At 38.6% G+C, this 24,614-nt stretch overlaps 2 protein-coding genes across 2 annotated transcripts in view; one reads left to right on the top strand and one right to left on the bottom strand.

The window, feature by feature from the left end:
* psmc5 (proteasome 26S subunit, ATPase 5) overlaps window positions 1-10,871 on the top strand; it is a 33,787-nt gene extending 22,916 nt beyond the window's left edge. The window contains exons 8-13 of the mRNA XM_060848902.1: window positions 5,188-5,314; window positions 7,177-7,367; window positions 7,831-7,929; window positions 8,645-8,755; window positions 9,188-9,274; window positions 10,704-10,871. Coding sequence (XP_060704885.1) covers window positions 5,188-5,314; window positions 7,177-7,367; window positions 7,831-7,929; window positions 8,645-8,755; window positions 9,188-9,274; window positions 10,704-10,757 — 669 coding nt within the window. The 3' untranslated portion in view covers window positions 10,758-10,871. The remainder of the gene's footprint in view (window positions 1-5,187; window positions 5,315-7,176; window positions 7,368-7,830; window positions 7,930-8,644; window positions 8,756-9,187; window positions 9,275-10,703) is intronic.
* Window positions 10,872-11,324: 453 nt separating this feature from the next.
* LOC132830938 (SWI/SNF-related matrix-associated actin-dependent regulator of chromatin subfamily D member 2-like) overlaps window positions 11,325-24,614 on the bottom strand; it is a 47,134-nt gene continuing 33,844 nt past the window's right edge. The window contains exons 12-14 of the mRNA XM_060848901.1: window positions 23,459-23,560; window positions 21,324-21,377; window positions 11,325-11,769 (exon numbers count right to left, since the gene is read on the bottom strand). Coding sequence (XP_060704884.1) covers window positions 21,324-21,377; window positions 23,459-23,560 — 156 coding nt within the window. The 3' untranslated portion in view covers window positions 11,325-11,769. The remainder of the gene's footprint in view (window positions 11,770-21,323; window positions 21,378-23,458; window positions 23,561-24,614) is intronic.

Here is a 24,614-nt window from a genome sequence, read left to right as displayed (position 1 = left end):
TATACATCTGCTCTGCATTTGTTCACTCACCCAGCTTGTCCAGATATAAAGGCATAAAGACAAGGAGCAGAACTAAGGTATTTAGCCCCTTGAGCCTGCTCCACCATTAAGAATGCTCCTAGCTGATCTCACCTTTCTGCCCATTCTCCATAATCCTTCAATAAATAAAAATCCATCCATCTCCTCCTCAAATTTGCTCAATGTCCCATCATCCACGGCACTCTGGGGTAGTGAATTTGTGTCCATTTTGAGAGAAGCAGTTTCTCATCTGAGATTTAAATTTACTACCCCTAACCTTAAAACTGACCTCCTTTCTAGATTCCCCCACAAGACGACACATCTGTTCTGTTGACTTTGTCAATTCTGTCGAGCATCTTATATACCAGAATTAGATCTCCTTTCATTCTTCTAAACAGTAGAGTATAAGCTTAAACTGCTCAATTCTCTTTGTAAGGCTAACCTCTTGCCCTTGGAATCGATCTAGTGGAGTAAGGGGACTGAAACTGAGTGTTTCCCCAAGTGGGGTCTCACTAATGCCTTATGTAGTTGCAGCAATATCTCCCAACTTTTATATTCCATTCCCTTAACAATAAATGTTAAAATTCCACGTGCCTTCCTTATTACCTGGTGTGAGCTGAAAATGTGTTGCTGGTTAAAGCGCAGCAGGTCAGGCAGCATCCAAGGAACAAGAAATTCGACGTTTTGGGCAAAAGCCCTGGTGTACCAACAAGTTTTCTATGATTCGTGTACAAAGACACGGATCTCTGTATACCGAACCACTCTGAAAATTTCTCTCCATTTAGATACCTTCAGCAACTGGTGTTGGGGGATCTCCAGTTTCATTACATTCAGAGAGAGGAATATGCATAGCTACTGAGACATCGACCAGAAAAAGATCTAATCATTCTGACTCTGCTTTTTTTAGTTAGCCAGTCTTCTAGCCAAATTAATAAATTGTCCAAATCCCCAATGTGATCTTAACTTTATGTGCAAAACCTTTATTAAATATGTTCTGGCAGTCCAGATATACTACAACTGCAGGACCATTTTTGTTTTTCTTTGTTATATCTTCAAAGAGCTCTACAAATTAGTGAAACACTTCAATATGAAGATTAAATCATGTTTTTGCATCTTCCTCACAGCTCACCACCTCCCCTAGCTTTGTGTTGTTTACATGTTTGGAGATAATACATTTAGTTGCCTCAACTAAATCATTAATATATATTGTGAATAGCTGAGATCCTAACATTGATCCGTACAGTACCCCACTAGTTGCCTGCCATTCAGAAAAAGACCCATTTATTCCTTTTTGATTCCTGCATGCCAACCAGTTTTCTATCCATTTTATTATGTTAGCCCCCCCTCTCCAAAATTCCTATGTACTTTAATATAAAATTAATTTCTTACATGGCACTTTTTCAGAAACCTTCTGAAAGTCCAAATAATCTCCCACATCTATTGGCTTCCCTTTACTAGTTACATCCTCAAAGAATTCCAGTAGATCCTGCACTGTTTTCTAAGAGCCTCTCTAATTGATGAGTTTATGCTTAAATGTTTTGTTCTTTATTTTACTTTCCCATTTGCCGGTGTTTTTGTACCGATGTTTGTTTTTCTTTTTCCTGGTGAAAGTGAGGGTTGTGAGAGTTTGGAACTTTCCCTCAATAGGTAGTGGAGGTGTGTTCACTAAATACTTTTAAGATTGAAGAAGGTAGATTCTTTATAGTTAAGAGAATCTATGGTTATCAGGGATACATGGGAACAACATTTCCCCATAAATCTTTGCTGCTGCACAGACCTGGGAGGCCCTTCTGCAAGTGGAAGCCATCGATTGGCATGTCAGTATGGAGGTTCTCGCCAGCTGCACAGCTCACAAGGAAATGTGGAATTTGAAATACAAACCAACCGGGCATGATTTTACTGAATGCCTTTGTTAGCTCAAGGGGCTGAATGGTCTGCATCTATTCCTATTGCATGTCCATGTGTGTATGTAAAGTTAATGCTCTAGAGCCTGGTGCTGGCGGGGGTTTACTCATTGCTTCTCCACAAAAGCAGAATCTGAGTATGATGTAATTCATAGTGGATTATTTGAACACATTCCTTGCCTAATAAATTACACTGCTCCAGCACTGTACAAATCATGCTGATTGGAACTCTGTTGAAAATGTAATAAGCTATTCATACTTAATGTGTAGGTTGGGAGTGAGTACATGGTTTAATTTCCAGTGCTATTTTTAAAAATTGATATCTGATATCCAATTGAATTAAAACTCTTATGTTGTGACTTGTTGTTCTGGATTTCCAGCACTGCGGCAATATGTTTGTTTATTGCTTTTGAGTGAAAAGTGTTATTATCTGGTACATTTTTAAATGTGCAGTAATCCTTTCCAGAAGGAGAAACAGATGTAGAAAAATTACAGAAGAATATAGTCATTAATGTCTTTCTCATTTCATATTTTAAAATTTTGCAGAAGTGCAAGTAATTACTGAGATACTTATTGTTTTGAGCAGTTAATTTTAGTGCTTTGGAACCAAGTTTAGAAAATAATCACTCAAGGTACTCTGTCCTTTCAATCAACTTTAATGTCTCTATTACTCCCAGATGATAGAATTTCAGTTTTTAAAACGTGTTACTTGCTTTTACTGATTTTCTTTTTCCTCCATGACCTGTTCCTCAGTAAAGAAAGCAGTTCAGATTGTTATTTCAGAGAAAAAAGAAGTCTGTGAAAGGTGCTGGCTGGCAACTGATCTGTACAGGATCCAAGTACTTGGTGTTCAGGCCCACTGTGTACCTGATATTTATGGAAATGTTCAGTTCAGTTCTTGCTGTAGTCATGTCCAACTTTTCACTCATTTTATTCAAAAGATTTGAAAATAAATATAATCTTCACAGAGATGAATGTGGCTGAGTCTTAACTGCCCTTTGAAATGCCTTAGCGAGCTACTAAGATTGAGAGCAGTTTGGGATAGCAACAAATGCTGTGTTCACATCCTATGGGTTTCTTAAGAAAATAAATTTTCAGAATAGAACACTTTGAAAATCTTTCCCTTTTAATAAACTACCCTCTTGGCAATTAGGTCAGACTGAGACAGCAGTTCATGAAGGTGAAAGCAGTTGTTAAATTTTTCTTATTTACACATTTTACAATGTGTGTTTATTACAGCTGAAGTAAATTACTTTAAATGAAGACAGGGAGCCAAAAACTGCTTGGTTTTGGAGACTATTTTCAAACACAACACTCCTCTGCTAAATAAGCTTTAAAGATATGCTATTGCCAAGCCAGAAATTGTGTTTTCAAGGTTAATTTACAGGCTGCTTGCTGGAATGCCATGGTAAAGATAGTCTCTTGAAACTCTCTTGTTTTTACACATTTCCTTGGTGACTTGCTTTCTTGGTCTGTAGCTGTTTTTCTGGCCCACTGCAGAGCACAATCACTTCCTGTCCAATAAGGTTCATTTATAGGGCTTTTACAATATGTTGCTGTGAATGGAATGGAGTGTTTATTTCAACTTTGTGCCTCTTAGTATTTTGCACAACTTCAAATCTAATTTCACTGGCAAGAGAATGCATGTTCTGTGACTGATCTGGTGGCGGCTAAGAGCATTTTTCTAAGAACAACAAGACATGCTATCTTCTGTTAAGGAGCAAAAGTAGCCTTTAGTAGAGGGATGTGCTCTTCCTGTCAGATGTGGAAGTTTAGGGAGAGCTTTCCATGTTACTGATGATGATGTCTGCAGAAAATGTCTTTGGTTGTGAATCCTATCAGATCACATGGATTGGTTGGAGCGGCAGTTTGAGGCAATGAGGAATTTACAAGAACTGGGGGTGTGATGGATGGTACTTTTATAAGAAGGGAGAAAAGCCACAGTTACTATCAGGTAGATGGATTAACTCCAGGAAAGGTAGGAGGGGTAGGCAGATACTGAACAAGTCTCGTATGGCTATCCCTATCTCAAACATGTATTCAGTTTTGGAAAATGTAGAGGGTGATGTACTCTCAGGGGAATGTAAGACAAACAGCCAAATTGGTATTGAGACTGGCTCTAATGTTATAAGGGATAAGTCTGGTTCCAAGTGATTGGTTTGTGATAGGGGACTCTCTCTAGTCAGAGGCAAAGACAGACCTTTCTACGGCAGTGAGAAATCAGAATGGTGTCACCTTCCTGGTGTCAGGATCAAGGAAATCTCTGAAAGGGTGCAGAATGTTCTTATACGGGAGAGGGACTAGCAGGACATTATTGTACACATTTGGAACAAACAATATAGGACGGGGAAAGAATGAGATTCTAAAGGGCGAATATAGAAAGTCAGGCAGGAATTTAAAAAGGAGGTCCTTGAGGGTAGTGTTTTCTGGATTACTCCAGGTGCTATGAACTAGTAGAGTAGGAGTTGCAGGATAGAGCACATGAATGTGTGTGTGAGGAGCTGGTGCAGGGAGAAGGGTTTACATTCTTGAATCATTGGAATCTCTTCTGAGGTAGAAGTAACATGAATTGGAAAGGGACTGATATACTGGCAGGGAGATTTGCTAGAACTGCACGGGAGGATTTAAACTAATAAAGTGGGGTGTGTGGCCCAAGGAGGTAGTGAGGAAAGAGATCAATATGAGACTGGTACAGTTGCGAAAAGGAATGAGTCAAACAGTAAGGACAGGCAGGAATAAAGCAGAAAACAAGGTAGAATTGATAAATTAAACTGCATTTATTTCAATGCAGGGGGGAGGCCTAACAAGGAAGGCAGATAAACTGGGCATGATTGGGAACATGGAACTGGGATATCACAACAAGTACAGAGATCTGGCTCGGGGATGGACAGGGCTGGCAGCTCAATGTTCGAGGATACAAATGCTATAGAAAAGATGGAAAGGAGAGCAAGAGAGGAGGGGGGAATAGCCTTTTTGATAAGGGATAGCATTACTGCTGTACTTGGGGTGGATAGTCCTGGGAATACATACAGGGAAGTTATTTGGGTGAAACAAAAAGGTGTAATTTAATCTCCCAGTGACAAAAGGTTCTAGAAAGTCTTATGAGCGTGTTTTTGTTGCAACTTTAACAGAATCCTTTGTGTGACTGAGTTTAGCTTCAGATACTCCGCTGAATTCATTCTGGTTAAAGCCAAATAATCGAAGGCTCATTCGTGCAGGGTTTTACTAGGCATTAGATCTCATCTATTTTTAACTGTTTTTTTAGGGCGTGCTGCTTTATGGACCTCCAGGCACTGGGAAAACATTGTTAGCAAGAGCTGTGGCCCATCACACTGACTGCACTTTCATCCGCGTTTCTGGCTCTGAACTTGTACAGAAATTCATTGGCGAGGGTATGTGCTCAAGACCTCTGTTTAATGTTTCCTCTGAAGAATGGCATCGCTAATGTGCTTTCTCACATAATGTCAACTTTGGTTAAATGAACAAGTCATGGTGTTGGGTTCAACTCTGAACCTTTTGACTTGTCTGTTTCAAATTTTAATTTTTTGTTTGCTTGCAGGCATTGCTGTCTAGGCCAGCATTCGATGCCCTTCCTAATTGCTTTTAACAAGACAGTGGTGATCTGCCTACTTGAGCCATTGCAGTCAATGGACTGTCAGGAAGGGAGTTCAAGGATTTTAACCTTTTGTGGTCGTGAAAGACCAACTATATAGTTGCAAGTCAAGATACTGTGGGGTTTGGGGAGGAACTTGCAGGTATTGGTGTATCCATATATCTGTTAACCTTGGCACTCCTAAATGGTAAAGGTTGCCGGTTTGGATTGTGCTATCAAAGGAGTTTTGGTGAGTTCCACAGCCAAACAATAAAGATACGTACATAATGTAACTAACAGAATTTACTCAGCCTTTGTTTTCCCCCCCATCCCCACTGCCGAACTCCTTTTCGGTGGTTCTTTTCTTTGAATTTAGTTAATTATTTATGCCTGGGCATCGTTCTGTTGGCAGTCATCTGGATTCTCATTAAACTGCCTATTTTTTTGATGTGTGTCCTGTCGATGCCCACGTGTCTCTAAACAAAAGTTGGATCCTGTGCTCACAAACAACATTCACATTAGCGTTTTCCAGTAAAGTAATTCAATAGGGATTCAGACTGGCCTGTTCCAAACCCTGCCCCTGTCATACTGTGTTGGATTGTAGAGGTTAGTTGCATCCTCTTGAGGTCTGGCTGAGATCAGATCATTCAGTGCAGATCTAACATGTTAGCTGATCTCTGGTTGTATAAGATGTTTGGGAGTGACATGTAGTTTAATTTCCTTTTCATTTTTTTCTTTCTTGTTTGATTTACACTGATACAAGTTGAGATTCACATTCATTGTCACTATTTCAGATAGTGGTTGTTCATATGTCTGCCCAGATATTGCACGATAGGCTACTCAATAGTGAAAGAATGAAAAGATATCCATCAATCCGGATTTAGTCACCTGATATTCTAACACCAGTATTTTCAGTGGGTTTCACTGGATGTTGATTACCAGTTAAAATTACTGATCTTCTTTCCCACTTTTGTCCCCCCCCCAAGCGTGGGCGATACTGATGCCAGTGTGGTTGCATATCACCATTTTTCCTGAGATCGCCTCATCTCTAATGCTGGTGACTCCTTGTAAATATCAAAACACTCCAGAAGACTTCCTACTAATGCCCTGGAGATGTGCCAACCAGTGTGACAGCTGAGCAAAGGAACTATTATTGTAGGAGATGTTCTGGAATTCAGCAATAGAAATTGTATGCTGGCAAATGAACAAGTATTATAAATGGAGAAAAATCATCTTGGACTCTTGGAACTTTTGGTAGTCTTCAGCTCATTCAGTTGCAATTTGCTCCCACCCTGATTTGAAGTGATCCCATGAGTGTGTTGCAATTGTCTCCTGAGCCATTGAGTAATACTGTCTATTCTGATCTCTTAAAATGTGAAGTTAATTTTAGTTTAGAATAGATGTGGAATAATTTAATGCACCTTTTTTCTGTAGTGGTAGAAATTGGGCAAGATAATACATGCTGTTCACAAAACTTCAATGAATTGTCAATAACTTTTACATAACCAGTGCAGGCTTAAGCAATAATTTATCATCAGTGTTTATGTATGCAATTTTGTTGAAACATTGATCACCTACCTGCATACAGGAATTTGTAATTCAGATCGATACACACTTTAAAAATATAATGGTTTAACAAGAATTTTTAAATGTATTTTGCAGGTGCTCGTATGGTACGTGAGCTGTTTGTTATGGCGAGAGAGCATGCTCCATCTATTATTTTCATGGATGAAATTGATTCTATTGGCTCTTCGCGATTGGAAGGAGGTTCGGGTGGTGACAGTGAAGTGCAGCGCACCATGTTGGAACTTCTCAATCAGCTTGATGGATTTGAGGCCACTAAGAATATTAAGGTATGGTTTAACTTTGCTAAGTGTTTCTCTCGTTTGCACGAACTAACAGTGTGCACCAAAATATGGTTGCTTAACTGCTGGAAAGGAAGAGAGGGAAAAAATATTTGGAACCTTTTTCTGTAGGTGAGCTTCTCTTCCTTAATGCTTCAGTACTGCTAGAAGTAATTGAATGTCTAGAATTTGTTAATTGGAAATTGCCTCCTGTGCATCAGGCCATGATTATTTATGTGGAGAAGTACATCCCTTTGTGCATACAGAGGAGCCGCAGCTGAATAGTAGTTCCTGGCATTTATCTTGGCAATGAGAGGCAAAGTTTCTGATTGCACAGAGGGCTAGAAGAATAAACATGTAGTTGATGTCCGGCCAGAGAAAAATGAAAATAATCTGTATGGGTCCTGAACAGAATCTAAATTATATTTGTCCTGCACATCACTGATTGCAGCTGTTTCCATGTTTGGCACAGGTAATTATGGCAACTAACAGAATTGACATTCTGGATCCTGCTTTGCTGCGGCCGGGACGAATTGATCGGAAAATTGAATTCCCTCCTCCAAACGAAGAGGTGAGTTTGGAATGGTATCATGCCTGTGGATGACCAGAATGATGCTCTTGAGATGTTGTTATTTCACAAAGAAAATCAAACTTGCTTTGTACCATCAGTGTTTAGTCAGAAAGTGACATTCTTTGGAAAGACATCTGCATTTTCTGTTTGCCAACAATTCAACATTGGTGTCTGTAAATGGAAACTCTGCATCTGTTTTGGCCCTACTCTACTAATTTGTTGCAGATGGTATCCTGAGATTGTACTCTGTTTCTGATTTTTGTGTTGAGTGCCTGAATGTTAGAAAGATGAATGTCATCAAGATAAAACTAAATTTTCTAGCCATCTTTATGAACCATAACTGGAAATGAGAACTCTGTGCTTAATTAAAGAAACTTGAATAGTTTTTTTTATTGCTTAGAAGTATTTAATTAAAAGGGTGCTACTCTTAGTTTCTAAAGCAGTTTTTTTTTCTTTTGCTGCCACAACACAAGCTTTTAGTTAAGCATGGCACTTTGATTTACAATGACTTACGAAAATCCACGTGGCTGGGTACTGATAATATTTCTCTTCAAAACCAAGTGAATCCAGATTCTGCTTTGATATTAATCTAATACAATTGACTGGCCTTTGAGCGAAGCAATCTGATTGTCAACACATATTCAATAACATGCACACACTTGAACTGCTTTGATGAGTGGATATCTTGTTTTTGCTTCCTGACCCCCCTCCTTAGGCTCGTCTTGACATTCTGAAGATTCATTCTCGCAAGATGAACTTAACACGTGGTATCAATCTGCGCAAGATTGCTGAGTTGATGCCAGGGGCATCAGGTGCAGAAGTTAAGGTGAGGTGTTGTCTAGGCACTAGGTATGTGCACTAGTGCCAGCCCATGACCTTTTTTCATTTAAAATCTGGCTGTATTGGTAAATCGTATTCATTGTAATCAGCAATAGTATTTCCTAAGACTTGAATCTAATCCAGTCAAGAAGCAGAAAGGTGTTATAAATTTAGATATTTCCACTTTTAAAGTTCTTCATTAAGAGATTTGTTTTAATGTGAAAATTAAAATGTTTAACTCACTGCACACTTGTTAATTTGCAACTTAGTACATCTGACTGGATGGTAGATCAGTAATGTTCAGTTATAGCTCCACTGTAGTGATTAAACTTTTTCAATACAATGTACTGTGCAGATTGTGTATTACGTCAGCATCACTGTGACCTCGTATCTGCAGTAACTGTTGGAATAGTTTTTGAGGGATGCTTGTATTCTGCAGGGTGTATGTACAGAAGCTGGCATGTATGCCTTAAGGGAAAGAAGAGTCCATGTCACACAAGAAGACTTTGAAATGGCAGTGGCCAAGGTATGATATTTTAAAAGTTGTACAGATCTGACCTGATTGAATATCTATAATTTTTCTGACCAACAGCAAGAATGCATTGCAAATTATTTCTCTCAAGAAATCTTTGGAGTTTCATTAACAAAAATACAATACTTTGCAACAAGATCTCATGGCAAAGTACTCTGCACTAGAAACATTCCTTGTAAAAAGAACTTTATCCTAACGTGTGCTCTTTCACGTAATATTCTGTTTAACATCCCATAGCCTGTTTATTGCATTGTGATCCCTTTTGAAATTGACTTCACGTGTGGTACCTTTGAAGGGCTGCGCTTGCATGTGGCACTCCCTGCTTGTGCATTCTGAAATACTGAGCTGTTACATTCAAGTGACTTGTTTAAATTGATAATTACCTCACTAGTAATTCCTAAACCAGAAGACATAGTCCTACTGAAAATTTTGTTTGGCTTTGATGAAGATATTTATTAGTTCAGCTTACCCTTCCTATTAGAAAATGATTTTAAATCATTGACCTGAATTATTATCCATGACAAATCTCTGCTGTATGCTTTTTATCTACTCACGGCCCATTTAAAAATCCTTTAGCCAAGGTCTAACCAGTGTTTTGTACAAATGTTTTAAGTTCTTTACTCTTGTGCTCTTATAATCCTATTTATAAGATCCAAAATGTTGGCCATTTTTATATGGTTATTTAGTCCTGCACTTTTAAACAGTCTTGTCTCTCTCTCATCTTTCATTCACCCACATATACTTGAACAGCACTGCTCCTGTGATGGATAATTTCAGCCTTCAATCTGAACAACAAACTCTACATTTCTTGTTTTGCTGGCAAATTCTATCAGGTGTTTTAAGGGAATTTTGTTTTCTTCCTCCCTTTTAATTTTTTCACTCTGCCACTTGTGCAGCAGAAATTAAAAACAAAGCTGTCAAAGAGAATCCTTATACTTTGTGTTTTTGCTGATATACAATTGCATTATTTTCTAATTTTGAGAAAGGAAGGCTTCTATGTGATCAGCAAAACTGATCCATGACCATAGTTGAAAATGCGTTGCTGGTTAAAGCACAGCAGGTCAGGCAGCATCCAAGGAATAGGAAATTCGACGTTTCAGGCATAAGCCCTTCCTGATGAAGGGCTTATGCCCGAAACGTCAAATTTCCTATTCCTTGGATGCTGCCTGACCTGCTGTGCTTTAACCAGCAACGCATTTTCAACTGTGATCTCCAGCATCTGCAGACCTCATTTTTTACCCATGACCATAGTTGTCAACCTGTACATTTACCAATAATAAAAGTTGTTTGAATCTGCTTTCAGAACACATGAGCATCAATGAAGATTAATTTAATAAAGGTTGCTTTGTTGATCATGCTGTTACACTCTACTGTTCAATGATTATCTACCCTGTTCATTTGCTAATCTTTTCCTTAATTGCAGGTTATGCAAAAGGACAGTGAAAAGAACATGTCTATCAAGAAGCTTTGGAAATAAATGCATGTAAAAAGATTTGTTACCATGGTGATGGAAGATTTTAATGGTTTGAAAATATCTAATCATTGTAAACTTTCCTGTCTTTAATAAATATTCATAAAACCTGAAGCTCAATACGGTGGTGTTTTTGAATGCTTATTGGTCATTGATTGTTGATTTTAATTTGTTTTGCACACAACTTTCTTTTCTCTTCCACTCCAATTACCCCCTCCCCCCCCCCCAAAAATCTAAATAGTGTGAAGATTTCCATGAAGAATTAAGAAACTTGTTTTCTCAAGAAATTTGCTTAACATTTAGTCTAAGAAACCTACACTTGGTATATTGAATGACTTGTCTCAAAATTGTTTTTACTTGGTCCAACAATGATAACAAATATTCATTCTGACAAATGGCAGTGAAACTGCCCAATTTGATGGAACACACACAGACTCTTGCTATTTTGTGGTTAATATTATTTTGAATTACATCTGTCGCAAGTAATATAACTTGGGAGAATCCCTGCATCCATTTCTCCCAGTTCTACGCCATTCTAGAAAAGAGCAGTTATAAAATAGAATACAAATCAACTTTGTTATGGTCTCTTTCCAATGCAAGAATCTCTATAGGAGACTTTTACATAACTTTATTGGCTCTGGTACAAATGTGGTCCCAAATAGAACAGAAGCACCAAATTGCAATGCATATAGACATAAGCGTTTTTGTACCTGTACAGCAGTGCCTGTAAAATGTATCTGACATTTTTTCATGTTGAAACTTCCACCCAGTGAGTGTCAGTGAACTAGTAACATTTTGTATTTCTTAAGTACAACTCTGCTTAAGGGCTTCAGAGTTCCCATGAATCCACTCATGGAATGCAGTGCATAAACCAGTATTAGAGTATTTATGTTGGTGCTTTACTGGAACTGCTCCATAACATGGTTGTAAAATTAGAACCGTGGTTGTCTTGGTCATATTTTAAGGAACCATTAGCTCTTTGGAATGAAATAACATTTCAGCCTCCTTTTCCAAGGCTCTGCAATATTCAAAGTGTCAAAATTAACAATTTAGGAAATATATAATGCAATACTTGAACAAAATTTCACTTTTTAAAAATCAGTCTGGTACCTAACTAATACAGGCATTCTCTATAAATATCCACATATTGTACCTTAGTCCTGCACACCACTGCATTGAATATAAAAGCATCAAAACATTACAAAACTGTAAATATAAACATGTAAAAGCATAACTTCGGTCATTACAGTATTGGCTGTATGAAACAGGAAGAATGTCTGTCATATTTTTCAATCAACTTTTTGTTCTAGTTTTGTAGCATATATTCCAACATCCCCACCTTGTGCTTGAAAGCAATTGTATTTTCACTCTGAATTTACTACTGGGAATGAAGCCAAATGCTGTTTGTCTGATTCCTGGTACACCTCATCCATCTGCCATGAGGTACGTTTTGTTAATTATTCAGTCCTGTTGCAAGGTTTGTGAAGGTTTATAGCTCCGGTTGAGATTTAGAGTGTAGGTTTGCTTGCTGAGCTGTAGGTTTCATAACCAGACATTTCGTTACCTGGCTAGGTAACATTATCAGTGGTGACCTCCAAGTGAAGCGAAGCTGTTGTCTCCTACTTTCTATTTATATCTTTCTCCTGGATGGGGATCCTGGGGTTTGTGGTGATGTCATTTTCTGTTTGTTTTCTGAGGGGTTGATAGATGGTATCTAGATCTGTGTGTTTGTTTATGGCGTTGTGGTTGGAGTGCCAGGCCTCTAGGAATTCTCTGGCATGCCTTTGCTTAGCCTGTCTTAGGGATAGACATGTTGTCCCAGTCAATGGTGGCTTTTTTCATCCGTGTGTAGGGCTACGAGGGAGAGAAGGTAGTGTCTTTTTGTGGCTAGCTGGTGTTCGTGTATCCTGGTGGCTAACTTTCGGCATGTTTGTGGCAGTCCTTGCATGGAATTTTGTAGATGATGTTGGTTTTGTCCATGGGTTGTACTGGATCATTTAAGTTTTAGTTTTGGTTTGAGAGTGTTGGTGGGTTTGTGTGCTACTAGGATTCCGAGGGGTCTTAGTAGTCTGGCTGCCTTTTCTGAAACTACTTTGATGTATGGTAAGGTGGTTAGGCTTTCTGGCTGTGTTTGGTCTGCTTGTCATGGTTTGTTCTAGAGGAATCTGCGCACTGTATTTTTTGAGTATCCGTTCTTCTTGAATACATTGTATAGGTGGTTCTCTATTTTGCGTAGTTCATCTGTGCTGCAGTGTGTAGTGGCTCGTTGGAATAGTGTTCTGATACAGCTTCATTTGTGGGTGTTGGAATGGTTGCTGGTGTAGTTAAGTATTTGGTTAGTGTTTGTCGGTTTTCTGTATACGCAGGTTTGTAGTTCTGTTGTCCTTTCTTTCGACTGTGACACCCAGGAATGCGAGTTTGTCGTTTCTTCCTCTTTGGTGAACTTTATGCCTGTGAGGGTGCTGTTGATGATGTTAAATGTCTCTTCTATCTTGTTTCGTTTTGTGATGACTAATGTACCGTCTACATAGCAGACCCAGATTTTTGGTTTGATGGTTGGTAGGGCTGTTTGTTCTAGTCTTTGCATTACCGCTTCTGCTATGAATCCTGATAGCGGAGATCCAATGTGTGTGCCGTTGGTTTGTTTGTAGACTATGTTGTTGAAAGTGAAGTGGGTGGTGAGGCACAGGTCCATTAGCTTCGTGATGTTTTTGTTGGTAGTGTGATTGATGGTGGTTGGTCTGTGTGTGATGGTCTCTTCTAAAAGTGTGGTTAGTGTTTCCTTTGCCAGGTCGATGTTGATGGAGGTGAACAGTGTTGTTACGTCGAATGAGATCATTGCTTCGTCTTCCTCTATTTTGGTGCTTTTGATGATTTTTAGGAATTCCTGGGTGGAGTGGATGGAGTGCTGTGACTCTTCTACTAGGTATTTCAGTCTTGCGTGTAGTTCTTTGGCCAGTCTGTAAGTTGGTGTTCCAGGTAGTGCGACTATAGGTCTGAGGGGGGGGTTCCTGGTTTATGGATTTTTGGTAGTCCATAGAATCGTGGGGTGTTGGTCCCATTGGGTTTCATTTTCTGGAATTCTGACTTGTTTAATTATCCGGAATTGTGTAATTTTCTTAGGAGATATGTAATTTTGTTTCCTAGTTGTGGGGTCGGGTCTAGTGCCACCTTTTGGTAGGTGTTGGTGTCTGCGAGTGGTGCATTGGCTTTCTCTATGTAGTCCCTTCTGTTCAGAATAACTGTGAGCCGACCTTTGTCTGCAGGTAATATAACGGTGTTTTTGTCTTTTTTGAGGTTTTCTAGAGCTTTCTTTTCTTGTGTGTTCGGTTTGTTTCCTTCCCTCTTTCACTCAGAGTAGGTGCAACTGTCTGTCTGATCGTTTGTTGTGTTTCTTCCGTGAGATTGTTGTCCCTCAATGTGGTTTCTAATGCCGCTAGGAAATCCTTCAGGTCAGCGTCTCGGTAATTGAAATTTAATCCTTTTGACTAGTACCGCTTTTTCTGTGTCCGATAGGGTCCGGTCTGATAAATTCTTTATCCATGCCCCTGTTATCGGTTTTGTCTTTTTTTTGTGAGTTTGTCAAGTTTTTTTCTTTAGGTCCCGATTTTTCTTTATCTGTGTTTGTCGCTGTTTGGTGTTTATGGCTCGTTCTACCGCGCCTGTCCATTCTTGATTTGTTGCTTGTTTGAATAACGGTTTTTGGCGCGCAATTTCCTGTTTGTATTTTCGGAGTCTGTGGTGGGTGTCATTGATTAGTTCTCAGAGCATTCCGGCCGCACAGACTCCGAAAATACAAACAGGAAATTGCGCGCCAAAAACCGTTATTCAAACAAGCAACAAATCAAGAATGGACAGAAGCGGTAGAACGAGCCACAAACACAGATAAATAAAAATCGGGACCTGAAGAAAAAACTTGACAAACTCACAAAAAAAGACAAAACCCGATAACACAGGGGCATGGATAAAGAATTTATCAGACCCAAAAAGCGGTACTAGTCAAAAGGATTAAATTTCAATTACCGAGACGCTGACCTGAAGGATTTCCTGGTGGCATTAGAAACCACATTGAAGGACAATAATCTCACGGAAGAAACACAGCAAACGGTCAGACAGACAGTTGCACCTACTCTGAGCCAAAAGAGGGAAGGAAACAAACCGAACACACAAGAAAAGAAAGCTCTAGAAAACCTCAAAAAAGACAAAAACACCATTATATTACCTGCAGACAAAGGTCGGCTCACAGTCATTCTGAACAGAAGGGACTACATAGAGAAAGCCAATGCACTATTTGCAGACACCAACACCTACCAACATGTGGCGCTAGACCTGACCCCACAACTAGGAAACAAAATTACATATCTCCTAAGAAAATTACACAATTTCAGACAATTAAACAAGACAGAATTACAGAAAATGAAACCTGACGGGACCAACACCCCATGATTCCATGGACTACCAAAAATCCATAAACCAGGAGTCCCCCCTCAGACCTATTGTCGCACTACCTGGAACACCAACTTACAGACTGGCCAAAGAACTACACGCAAGACTGAAATACCTAGTAGAAGAGTCACAGCACTCCATCCACTCCACCCAGGAATTCCTAAAAATCATCAAAAACACCAAAATAGAGGAAGACGAAGCAATGATCTCATTCAACGTAACAACACTGTTCACCTCCATCAACATTGACCTGGCAAAGGAAACACTTACCACACTTTTAGAAGAGACCATCTCTCACACACACACCAACCACCATCAATAACATTACCAACGAAAACATCATGAAGCTAGTGGACCTGTGCCTCACCACCCACTTCACTTTCAACAACATAGTCTACAAACAAACCAACAACCTACCCATGGGATCTCCGCTATCAGGATTCATAGCAGAAGCGGTAATGCAAAGACTAGAACAAACAGCCCTACCAACCATCAATCCAAAAAGCTGGATCCGCTATGTAGATGACACATTTGTCATCACAAAACGAAACAAGATAGAAGAGACATTTAACATAATCAACAACACCCTCACAGGCATAAAGTTCACCAAGGAGGAAGAAATTGACAAACTCGCATTCCTGGATGTCACAGTCGAAAGAAAGGACAACAGAGAACTACAAACCTGCGTATACAGAAAACCGACAAACACTAACCAAATACTTAGCTACACCAGCAACTGTTCAGAACACTATTCCAACGAACCACTACACACTGCAGCACAGACAAACTATGCAAAACAGAGAACCACCTATACAATGTATTCAAGAAAAACGGATACTCAAAAGATACAGTGCGCAGATTCCTCCAGAACAAACCACGACAAGCAGACCAAACACAGCCAGAAACCCTAACCACCTTACCCTACATCAAAGAAGTTTCAGAAATGACGGCCAGACTACTAAGACCCCTCGGAATCCTAGTAGCACACAAACCCACCAACACTCAAACAAAAACTAACAAACTTAAAAGACCCGGTATATCCTATGGACAAAACCAACGTCATCTGCAAGAACTACCACAAACACTACATAGGACAAACAGGCAGAAAGTTAGCCACCAGGATACACGAACACCAGCTAGCCACAAAAAGACACTACCTTCTCTCCCTCATAGTCCTACGCACAGATGAAAAAAGCCACCATTGACTGGGACAACACATCTATCCTGGGACAGGCTAAGCAAAGGCATGCCAGGGAATTCCTAGAGGCCTGGCACTCCAACCACAACGCCATAAACAAATGCATTGATGGCATGTAGATCTATCAACCCCTCAGAAAACGAACAGGAAATGACATCACCACAAATCCCAGGAACCTCACCCAGGAGAAAGATATACATAAAAATCAGGAGACAATAGCTTCGCCTCACTTGGAGGTCACCACTGATGATGTTACCTTGCCAGGTAATGAAACGTCTGGATATCAAACCTACAGCTCAGCGAGCAAACCTACACCGTAAATTCAGTCCTGTTGCCTACATATTTCAGTGACATGGTATTAAATCACTTATAAAGTTGAACAAATAATGTCTATTTGCAGACACTGAACTACTTCAATTCAGTTAAATCTCAAAGTAGTATGTACTCAAGTCAACTGACAACATGACAGGGAGTCTGGTTTTTTTTTTGTCAACTGCACTCTAATGTACTTCCTACTCAGTATTTAACAAAGAAAACTATTCCTACATTTGTGAATAGTTTTAAATACAGGTATACTTTGAGCAAATATTTAAGGGTATTTGAACAAAGGGGCCTCCTTTTGAATTGAAAATGTTTTAAGTTTTCAATAATTGTCCTGCAGTCGCCCAATTCTGCACTTGGCCGACAGTTGATAAACTGAATAAAATTTGGATTTTATGCTCAGATTTTCTCTCTCAGTGCATTCAAGCTGATTGTTTATATATATGTACCATTTGCAGCATTTTGTTTAGGACGAGGTTTCATCTAGTGACGTCCTCAGATAATTGTCTTTGGTAAGGCCTTGCATCTTTGCATCTTGTGTAAAATAACCTCATGGAAGAATCAAAACAACCTCACAAAAGAAAAATGTTTGGATTTGTGGAACCTGGTGGGCAGTGAAGTGTAACACTGAACAACTATCAGTAGGTAGCTAATTTTGTTTACTTTTTGATGGCAACATAAACTAGGTGGTTTTAACCTAAGTAAAATGACAGTGTAACTGGACAGTTTATCCAAAGGCCAATTTTAAGTAATTTTGATTCCATTTTTTAAATTTGAATTTAGAAAGAGTTTCCATTATGGTGACCATTAAACAATCATGACTTGTCACAAAAAAAATCATGTTGTTCACTGTCCTTTGTGGAAGGAAATCTTCCATCTTTTCCTGGCTGGCATAATATGTGACTGTAGATCCACTACAACTGACTCCTAATTGTCCTCTGAAATCGCCTAGCCTAGTCACTTGGTTTAACGGCATTAGGGACAGCAACGAATGCTGCCCTTACCAGCAACTCCCTTCCCCAATTTCATTAAATAATATTTTTCTAAAACAGTTACATTAAGTAACTTTATAGAATTCTTCTAGTGCAAAATTTCCTTTTCTGGATTTGACTTGGGTTGTGAAAATGGAACTATTTCCCATTTAATCTCTATCCAGTTATACTTGCTGGAAGTGGATGTATATTTTGGATGAGGGAAGATGTGGTGTTAGATGAGATTGACTCAATGGCTGCTTAGCTACTTACTTTAAGAGAATGGTTACTTGAGTTGCCTCTAGGCAAAGAAACCTACCCAACATTGCTGTCAGTAATCAATCAGCAGTGAAGGAAAATCTGTCAACTTAAAAATTCATGTATTGTATGACATAAGTTATTGATGGTTGAATTATGCTGACTTGCTTTTAATGCGACTAAATGCAGTAACTTAATAAAAGCAAAAGCATATTTCAGAAAACTGCGCACAAACCACATTATCCCAAAATGTACCACAAACTCAAGATCCTACGTTCTATAAATAAAACGCTTTCTACGGACATTTAAGAAGTTTTGACTAAAAATACCATCTCGATGGAAGCAGATCCATTAAGAATCCGATGACTAGCTGAAGCAAGATCAGCTAACATTCTGGTTGGACTGTATGACTTTAATGTTCATTTGATATAAGGAAATTGCTACCCCAGTTCATATCTTCCCTGAAAGAACAATGTGAGGCATAATTATGCAGTTTAATGACTTTTTCTTAATATTATAAATGAACAGGACAGAGACATCACCTCCTGGTTGCAGATATTTTGATGCCTTTTTTGCCCAGCCACCTAACTAACCACAATCTTGCACAATTTCTCAACACTTCAAAATGCATTCTAAACTATTCTACACTTTCACAGCAGTCATTTCTGTAAACCATTAAATCTAAAGCTTTGCAAGATCTGAATCTCAGATTTAACATTTAAATTTGCACTCAGCATTTTGTAATTACAACAAATGTAACTTATACCTGAAATATTCAACAGTCAAGTACCTTTATAAACGTTGTTTTCCTTAATCTTGAAAATGAATTTTTGTTGTATATTTAAAAAAAAATTGTACAATGCTATAGGAAGCTATTTTTTTCCTAAATTATATTTCTTAAGGAAATCCTAATAAAATTGCATTTTTAAAAACTCTACAAAGGTGGAATTAGAACTTCTCAGTATTCCTAATAAGATCCTCTAATTATTTGCTTGGATCTAGCTCTCTGTTCAGATTTACATTAAGGACCCAGATCTTTTTCTATTTATTGGGCATTAAGGCTTTGGCTGGTGTATCCTAATTATATTACACTCCATATGGCTCTAGATCTGACAGACTTTATGATGATTATTTAGAAACTGAACAGAACACCAATTTGAAATTGAGTTGTACAAACCTAAAATCAAGTTCAATGTTTATTACAATTGGGTTGAATAACACTTTCACCCCCCGGTGACTCTTGATTACATCAACTTTGTCCTGAGAGTCTGTTTTCAAGTTTAAGTTTTCAAGTTTAAATTTACAATGGCGTTCAGCAGTATTGGAAAGGAATTTAAAAAAAAATCACTGGTGCAACTTCAAAGGAACATTTTGAATGCCAACAAACAATTATTGTTTTGAACTAATTAAACAAGAGAGGAGATACACAACCAATGCCTTTTTCCTATTATCCCCTACTCTGAACTTCGAAGTCCATATATTATTTAGAAAGCTATAAAATGGGATTCTCCTCTTGTTTTCAAAATTGCTGAATGATTTGTCAGAAACATTACCTTATATCTTTTTGTAAAACCTGATGGTGTATTCTGTTAAAGGCCCAAGTCTATCCCGAACCTCCTAAAATGATGTATCAAACCAGAATTCTTTTTGATTCCCCATTACATCCACAAATGGGGAAGAGATTCAAAACACAAGTTTTTCTTTTCAGCATCAGTTATCTTGGCAATTCTTAACACCATGATTTCTTTGGGTTGGATGAAAACTATTGTGATGGTACATGTTTAGATTCGTGCATGCAATGTGAATGATGTTTTAACACTGACAAAATGTCCTTGGAAGAGATGAGTTCATAGGATGCTAATAAAGAAAAGGCAGATTCTACAGCTCAGCAGAAACCGTGTGAAGCATTTTCCCATAAGTAACACACCTTGGAGTCTGTCACTGCAAGAGGACAAACTGGGTAAGATGCACATTTATCGCTGATCTAAACAGGGCAGTTATCTGGGTAATAGAATACATATTCGATTGATACAGATTGAAATAATCCTTCAAGCAGTGCACAATGACTTTATTTATGACCGTTAGATTGGCAAACTGGAATTGGAACTATCTTTTGAGACTGAACGGATTAAAACTGTAGGACAAGAGAGGATTTGAGTTTTACAAAATGTGAATTGGGCAGAGACATTGTTTGGTCAGGTCAAATGTCTCCACAATATTAACCAGAAAAGATATAAGAATTTTTTTATTGCAATCTGGTAGCTGCATAGTCTCCTAACGCAATATCAAATTTTGGGCAAACATACTCCAGGATAGGTCTGACAGGGTAGGTGTTCAAATTATACACCCCCGCCCTCTGGCCACACCCATACACCCCCCTTCCCAGTTAGGAATTTAGAACAAGGGTGCGTACCTTTCAGGATAAGGGGCTGATCATTTAATGTCTGAGGTGCAAAATATCTTGAAGGGTTGTAAATCTTTGGAATTCTCTGCACCATGATGGAATATATTTTAAGACTGAAATAGAGGGACTTTCTGGTCTCGGGAATCAAGGCGTGTGGGACGTGTGTGAGAAAGTATTGTTAAAACTTAAGATCAGCCATGATTGTACTGAGTGGCACAGCAAGTTTGATAGGCTCCATAAGTGTTGATTTTTTTTTTGTGTGTGGCTTCAGGTTTATTACTTTGCTTTGAATTTCGAGTGCAAATGTATTCATATGTCAATAGTGCAACCACCAAGTTGTAGGCATAAGTGTACCATTAAACTTGTTTCTGATTTAAGTGCTAGGATGCCTTACAAGAATAAAAAATGGCTTTTGTTCCTGTGAGACTGCAGCTATCAGAAGTAGTTTTAAGTATAACCCTTCACTGTCCAAGGGGGTAATTAAGCTCCTGAAGTTCATGAAATCATCATGCTCTTTATGAAGCCACCAGGCTACTTTGTGGACTTCTGAGCACAGTCACTCAGTTGTGCAATCTTTTTCATTCCAACACACAAAAAAAGTGCAAATCTAATGGCAGATTTGGGCCATGCCAGAGGCCTTTCAATCAAATTGAGTTCCTGGAGTTTGTATATAACCAAACAATGGGTGAACACCCCTGAAAAATTGAGCAATGGCTTTTAAATAGATCATTTTTTTCCTATTACAGCTGCTATTTCTCAGCCACTAGTGCAGCAGAAGGGTAAGGAATGCTACAGACAGGTATCAAATTTACAGTTTTTTTTATATAAAAATATGGCTAGAATGTCCCTAGCAAAGTAATTTCTCTGCTTGTGATCTACAGTCTAACCAGGTGTGTTTCTCTGACATCGAAGAAGCAGTGCGAGTAACATGAATGTGGAGCTCCAGTTACTTTGGAAGGGAGGCATCATTATACCTAAGTGATACGGATTCCTAGTACTTGTTCCAGTTCTTGTCTGCGTTGCTGAACCTGTATGGAAGAACCAGAGATTTCAAGTTTTGAATACTGTAGCCCTGATATTATACTGCACAACCTTTTACTATGTAGCATTAATAATAGGATTGATGTTGTCACCCTTCCAATGCCTGCTAAATCAATTGTTAGATGATGTAGCAGTGCACCTTTCTGACAATGACTGGGATCACAGCAGTGCTTTTAAAATAACCCTTCCATGAAAACATTGGAGTGGGCCATCATATTTAACACTAGTGATTTTGAGGCTTTTTCAAATGTTTGTCTAGACTGTATAACACACCTGCTCCTATCAAACCATCTGCCTTAGAGCAGCAAGTCTGGGTTTGCTGTGTTGCCTTTGCATACTGAAGTGACTGAGATCAGGATTGTGCAAAGGGGAGAGATGCACTTTAGAAAGTAAATATTTTTGGTCAACTAAGCATCCTTTCAGCCACTCCAAGGGCATTAAAATTAAATCACAATATGGTACGCTGGCGAATGACTTGGCATTTACAGCAAGTTTTCTTTGTAAACCTTTGGTACAAGCCCATAAATAACCACTTCATAAAAATGGAATTGGGAGTTGATGAGATTTTTCTCCAGTTATGTCCTGATCTTAAAGACGCAATTAACTACATCTCCATTTGGAATGAACACCACACATATTTTGCTATCCTTTACCTTCTATGACAAGTTGTTAACTTAGGGTCCTAACATTAGGAACAGCAGCTAAATGAGTTTTTCCCTCCAGAAACCGGAAGAGTGAGGAACTAAAAATAGCAAATGTATTGCAATTCTGTAAAAATCAGACATGAGATGCAAAGACCATGAAACCTCCCAGACAGTGTCCAAATGCTCCTCATGGCTAATACAGATCAATCTGGTGAAGGTGATCCAAAATCAGGCTTCAATTTTAATCTATCATTTATATCTCTCAAAATTCCACAATAAGAATTCTGATCTAAGTATTTTACCAATAGGGTTTGACTGCATGTTTCATTGTAAAGACATCTAAACTCCCCAAGTCTAACTCCTATTCTTTTTGAGATGGTGATGGCGAGAATCGTCTAAGTTTGCATATGTTCTCTTCATCAAACTTCCAGGCAGCCTCAGAAAACTAGTGAGCAATCAAAAAGGCAAAACGGTTACATAATATTGAGGGTGTTGTAGAAGGGAGAGAAAAAAAAGATTTTGTAGTACAGCATGTGGAGTAAACTTGCAAGTGTGGATGAGTTCTGTGAAACAGAGTTCTGCAGAAGGTTAGCAATATCGCATGAGTCTTCATTTTCACATCTCTGGGCTTTAGATGTGTCTGCAGTTCAAGATTCTGAGCAAAGACCCAGCTATTTCCTCAGAAGAAAAGGAAAGAAATAGAAACTTAGGAGTAAGTCAACCCATAAACAATGTTGCTCGCACAGAAAACATATCCAAGGTTAACCAGGAAACTTGAGAGAGTAGAAATCTCATGGTAAGTGTGGTAGAAGGAAATAGCTGATTATGACAGGTTTTCTCCTCAAACCTGTGATCCCAGCTTGCCAATATGGTTCTAATAATCCAAGTAATCAGTGACTATATGTTATAACATTTCATGAGTCCAATTTAGAGGAAAGATCATCTGAAAGTTTAATTCTACTTTATTTTCCGTAATGCTGTCTGATTTGTTGGCCACTTGCAGCATTTCTATTTAATATGGCCATTCAGATTTCCATAATATTATGCTCTATGGCTGTCTTATTTTGTTGACTCAGTACTAAATAGAAACATCAGCAACTGGAGACATAAACAACAGGAATGTGAACTTCAAACGTGATCCACATTACTCCATTGTGTAGGGGATTTACAAATGGCCAACTTATGAACACTTGTACTTACAAGCACAGTCCCATACAATGCTGTAATGTCAAAGACCCTACATTGAACATTTTCTGTACTTACGAAGAGCTGCTTTATATTGCCCTGCACTGTGTTCCAACTTGCGTACGAATCAACAAACGGACTCCAAAAATGGAATCTATTCGCAATCTGGGGATTTGTCTGCACAGTCTTTACAGACCATGCAGACAAAAATATATCATTGTGAACAATATTTCTTGTACCTTTGAGAAAATGAATCGTCCAACCCCTTCCTGTGTCCATGGCTCATGATAAAACTCAGCCCTTCTCTCCTCTTCTGGATTTCCAATGACATCAGTCATAATCTGGATCCAATTCAGAGCATAATAAACTTAGAAGCTTGGCACATAAAATGTCAAAATTAAACAACCACAGTGCAACTCAATTGCAATAAAATTAAACTGAATTTTAACCATTTAGCACAAGATAAATAATTTCAGAAAATGATTTCTTCATAAACACCCTTTCACTAGCAATGCCAGCAGCGAGAACGGAGTTCTACCTGCCTTCAGCTAGGGCTGCCCTACTTCCATAGGATCACTCTGAAATTACTCGGGCAAGTAGATCACCAAGAGCTTTGCAGACATTATCACAATCCTACAGACACAAATTACATTGAGCTACGAGTTGCTTGACTTTTATAATTTTAAAGTCTGGTCGTTGTATTTTATAATTTTGAAGAATGTGGTGTTTAATACAATTTTACACCATGTATTAAACACCAACTGTAATTTCACCCTTTAATGATTTTGGTGGTGGTGTTTAAAATGATTAAAACCTTTACTGAAACAATGGCAATAGAATGTCAGGCCAAAACGTGCAACATTCTTTTGCCAGTTTCCCACTACATAATTGCATAGCCAATGTCTTTTGAAATGGTATCTGCAAAAAGATAATTAGGGTAATCCTTTATAGTACTTCCTTTCTCTTTGAACACTTTACACACAGTTAGTTGCTGAAGGCAGTGTGCAAAAAGCCAGAACAAGATGTCACTTGTATACAACAGTAATTCAAGATCAGCTCATGTTCCCTGACCTGCTGGTCACTGGCAACTGTTCAACTATGCAGGTGGGAGATAATATTTAACTTGTTTTCTCTGGACTCCAATGAATTGACTTTGTTTGTATTGATATGAGAGTTTCAACTAGTAAAGAAGCAGTGCTAATACTGCCTGAATAGCTAAGCGTATTTGGGCAGAGATAATTAACTTCTTGCGAGATATGGGGGTGAAAGGTGATGGGACAGGCAGCAATATGGAGTCATCAAATCAACTATGATCGTACTGAATTGGTGGAACAGACTCAGGGACAAAGCAGCTGATTCCTGGTTCTAATTCTTTATGGTCACCAACTTCCTCAA

This window comes from Hemiscyllium ocellatum, chromosome 32 (assembly GCF_020745735.1).
Source record: "Hemiscyllium ocellatum isolate sHemOce1 chromosome 32, sHemOce1.pat.X.cur, whole genome shotgun sequence".
Lineage (NCBI taxonomy): Eukaryota > Metazoa > Chordata > Chondrichthyes > Orectolobiformes > Hemiscylliidae > Hemiscyllium > Hemiscyllium ocellatum.
This window is presented reverse-complemented; position numbering and strand designations above follow the sequence as displayed.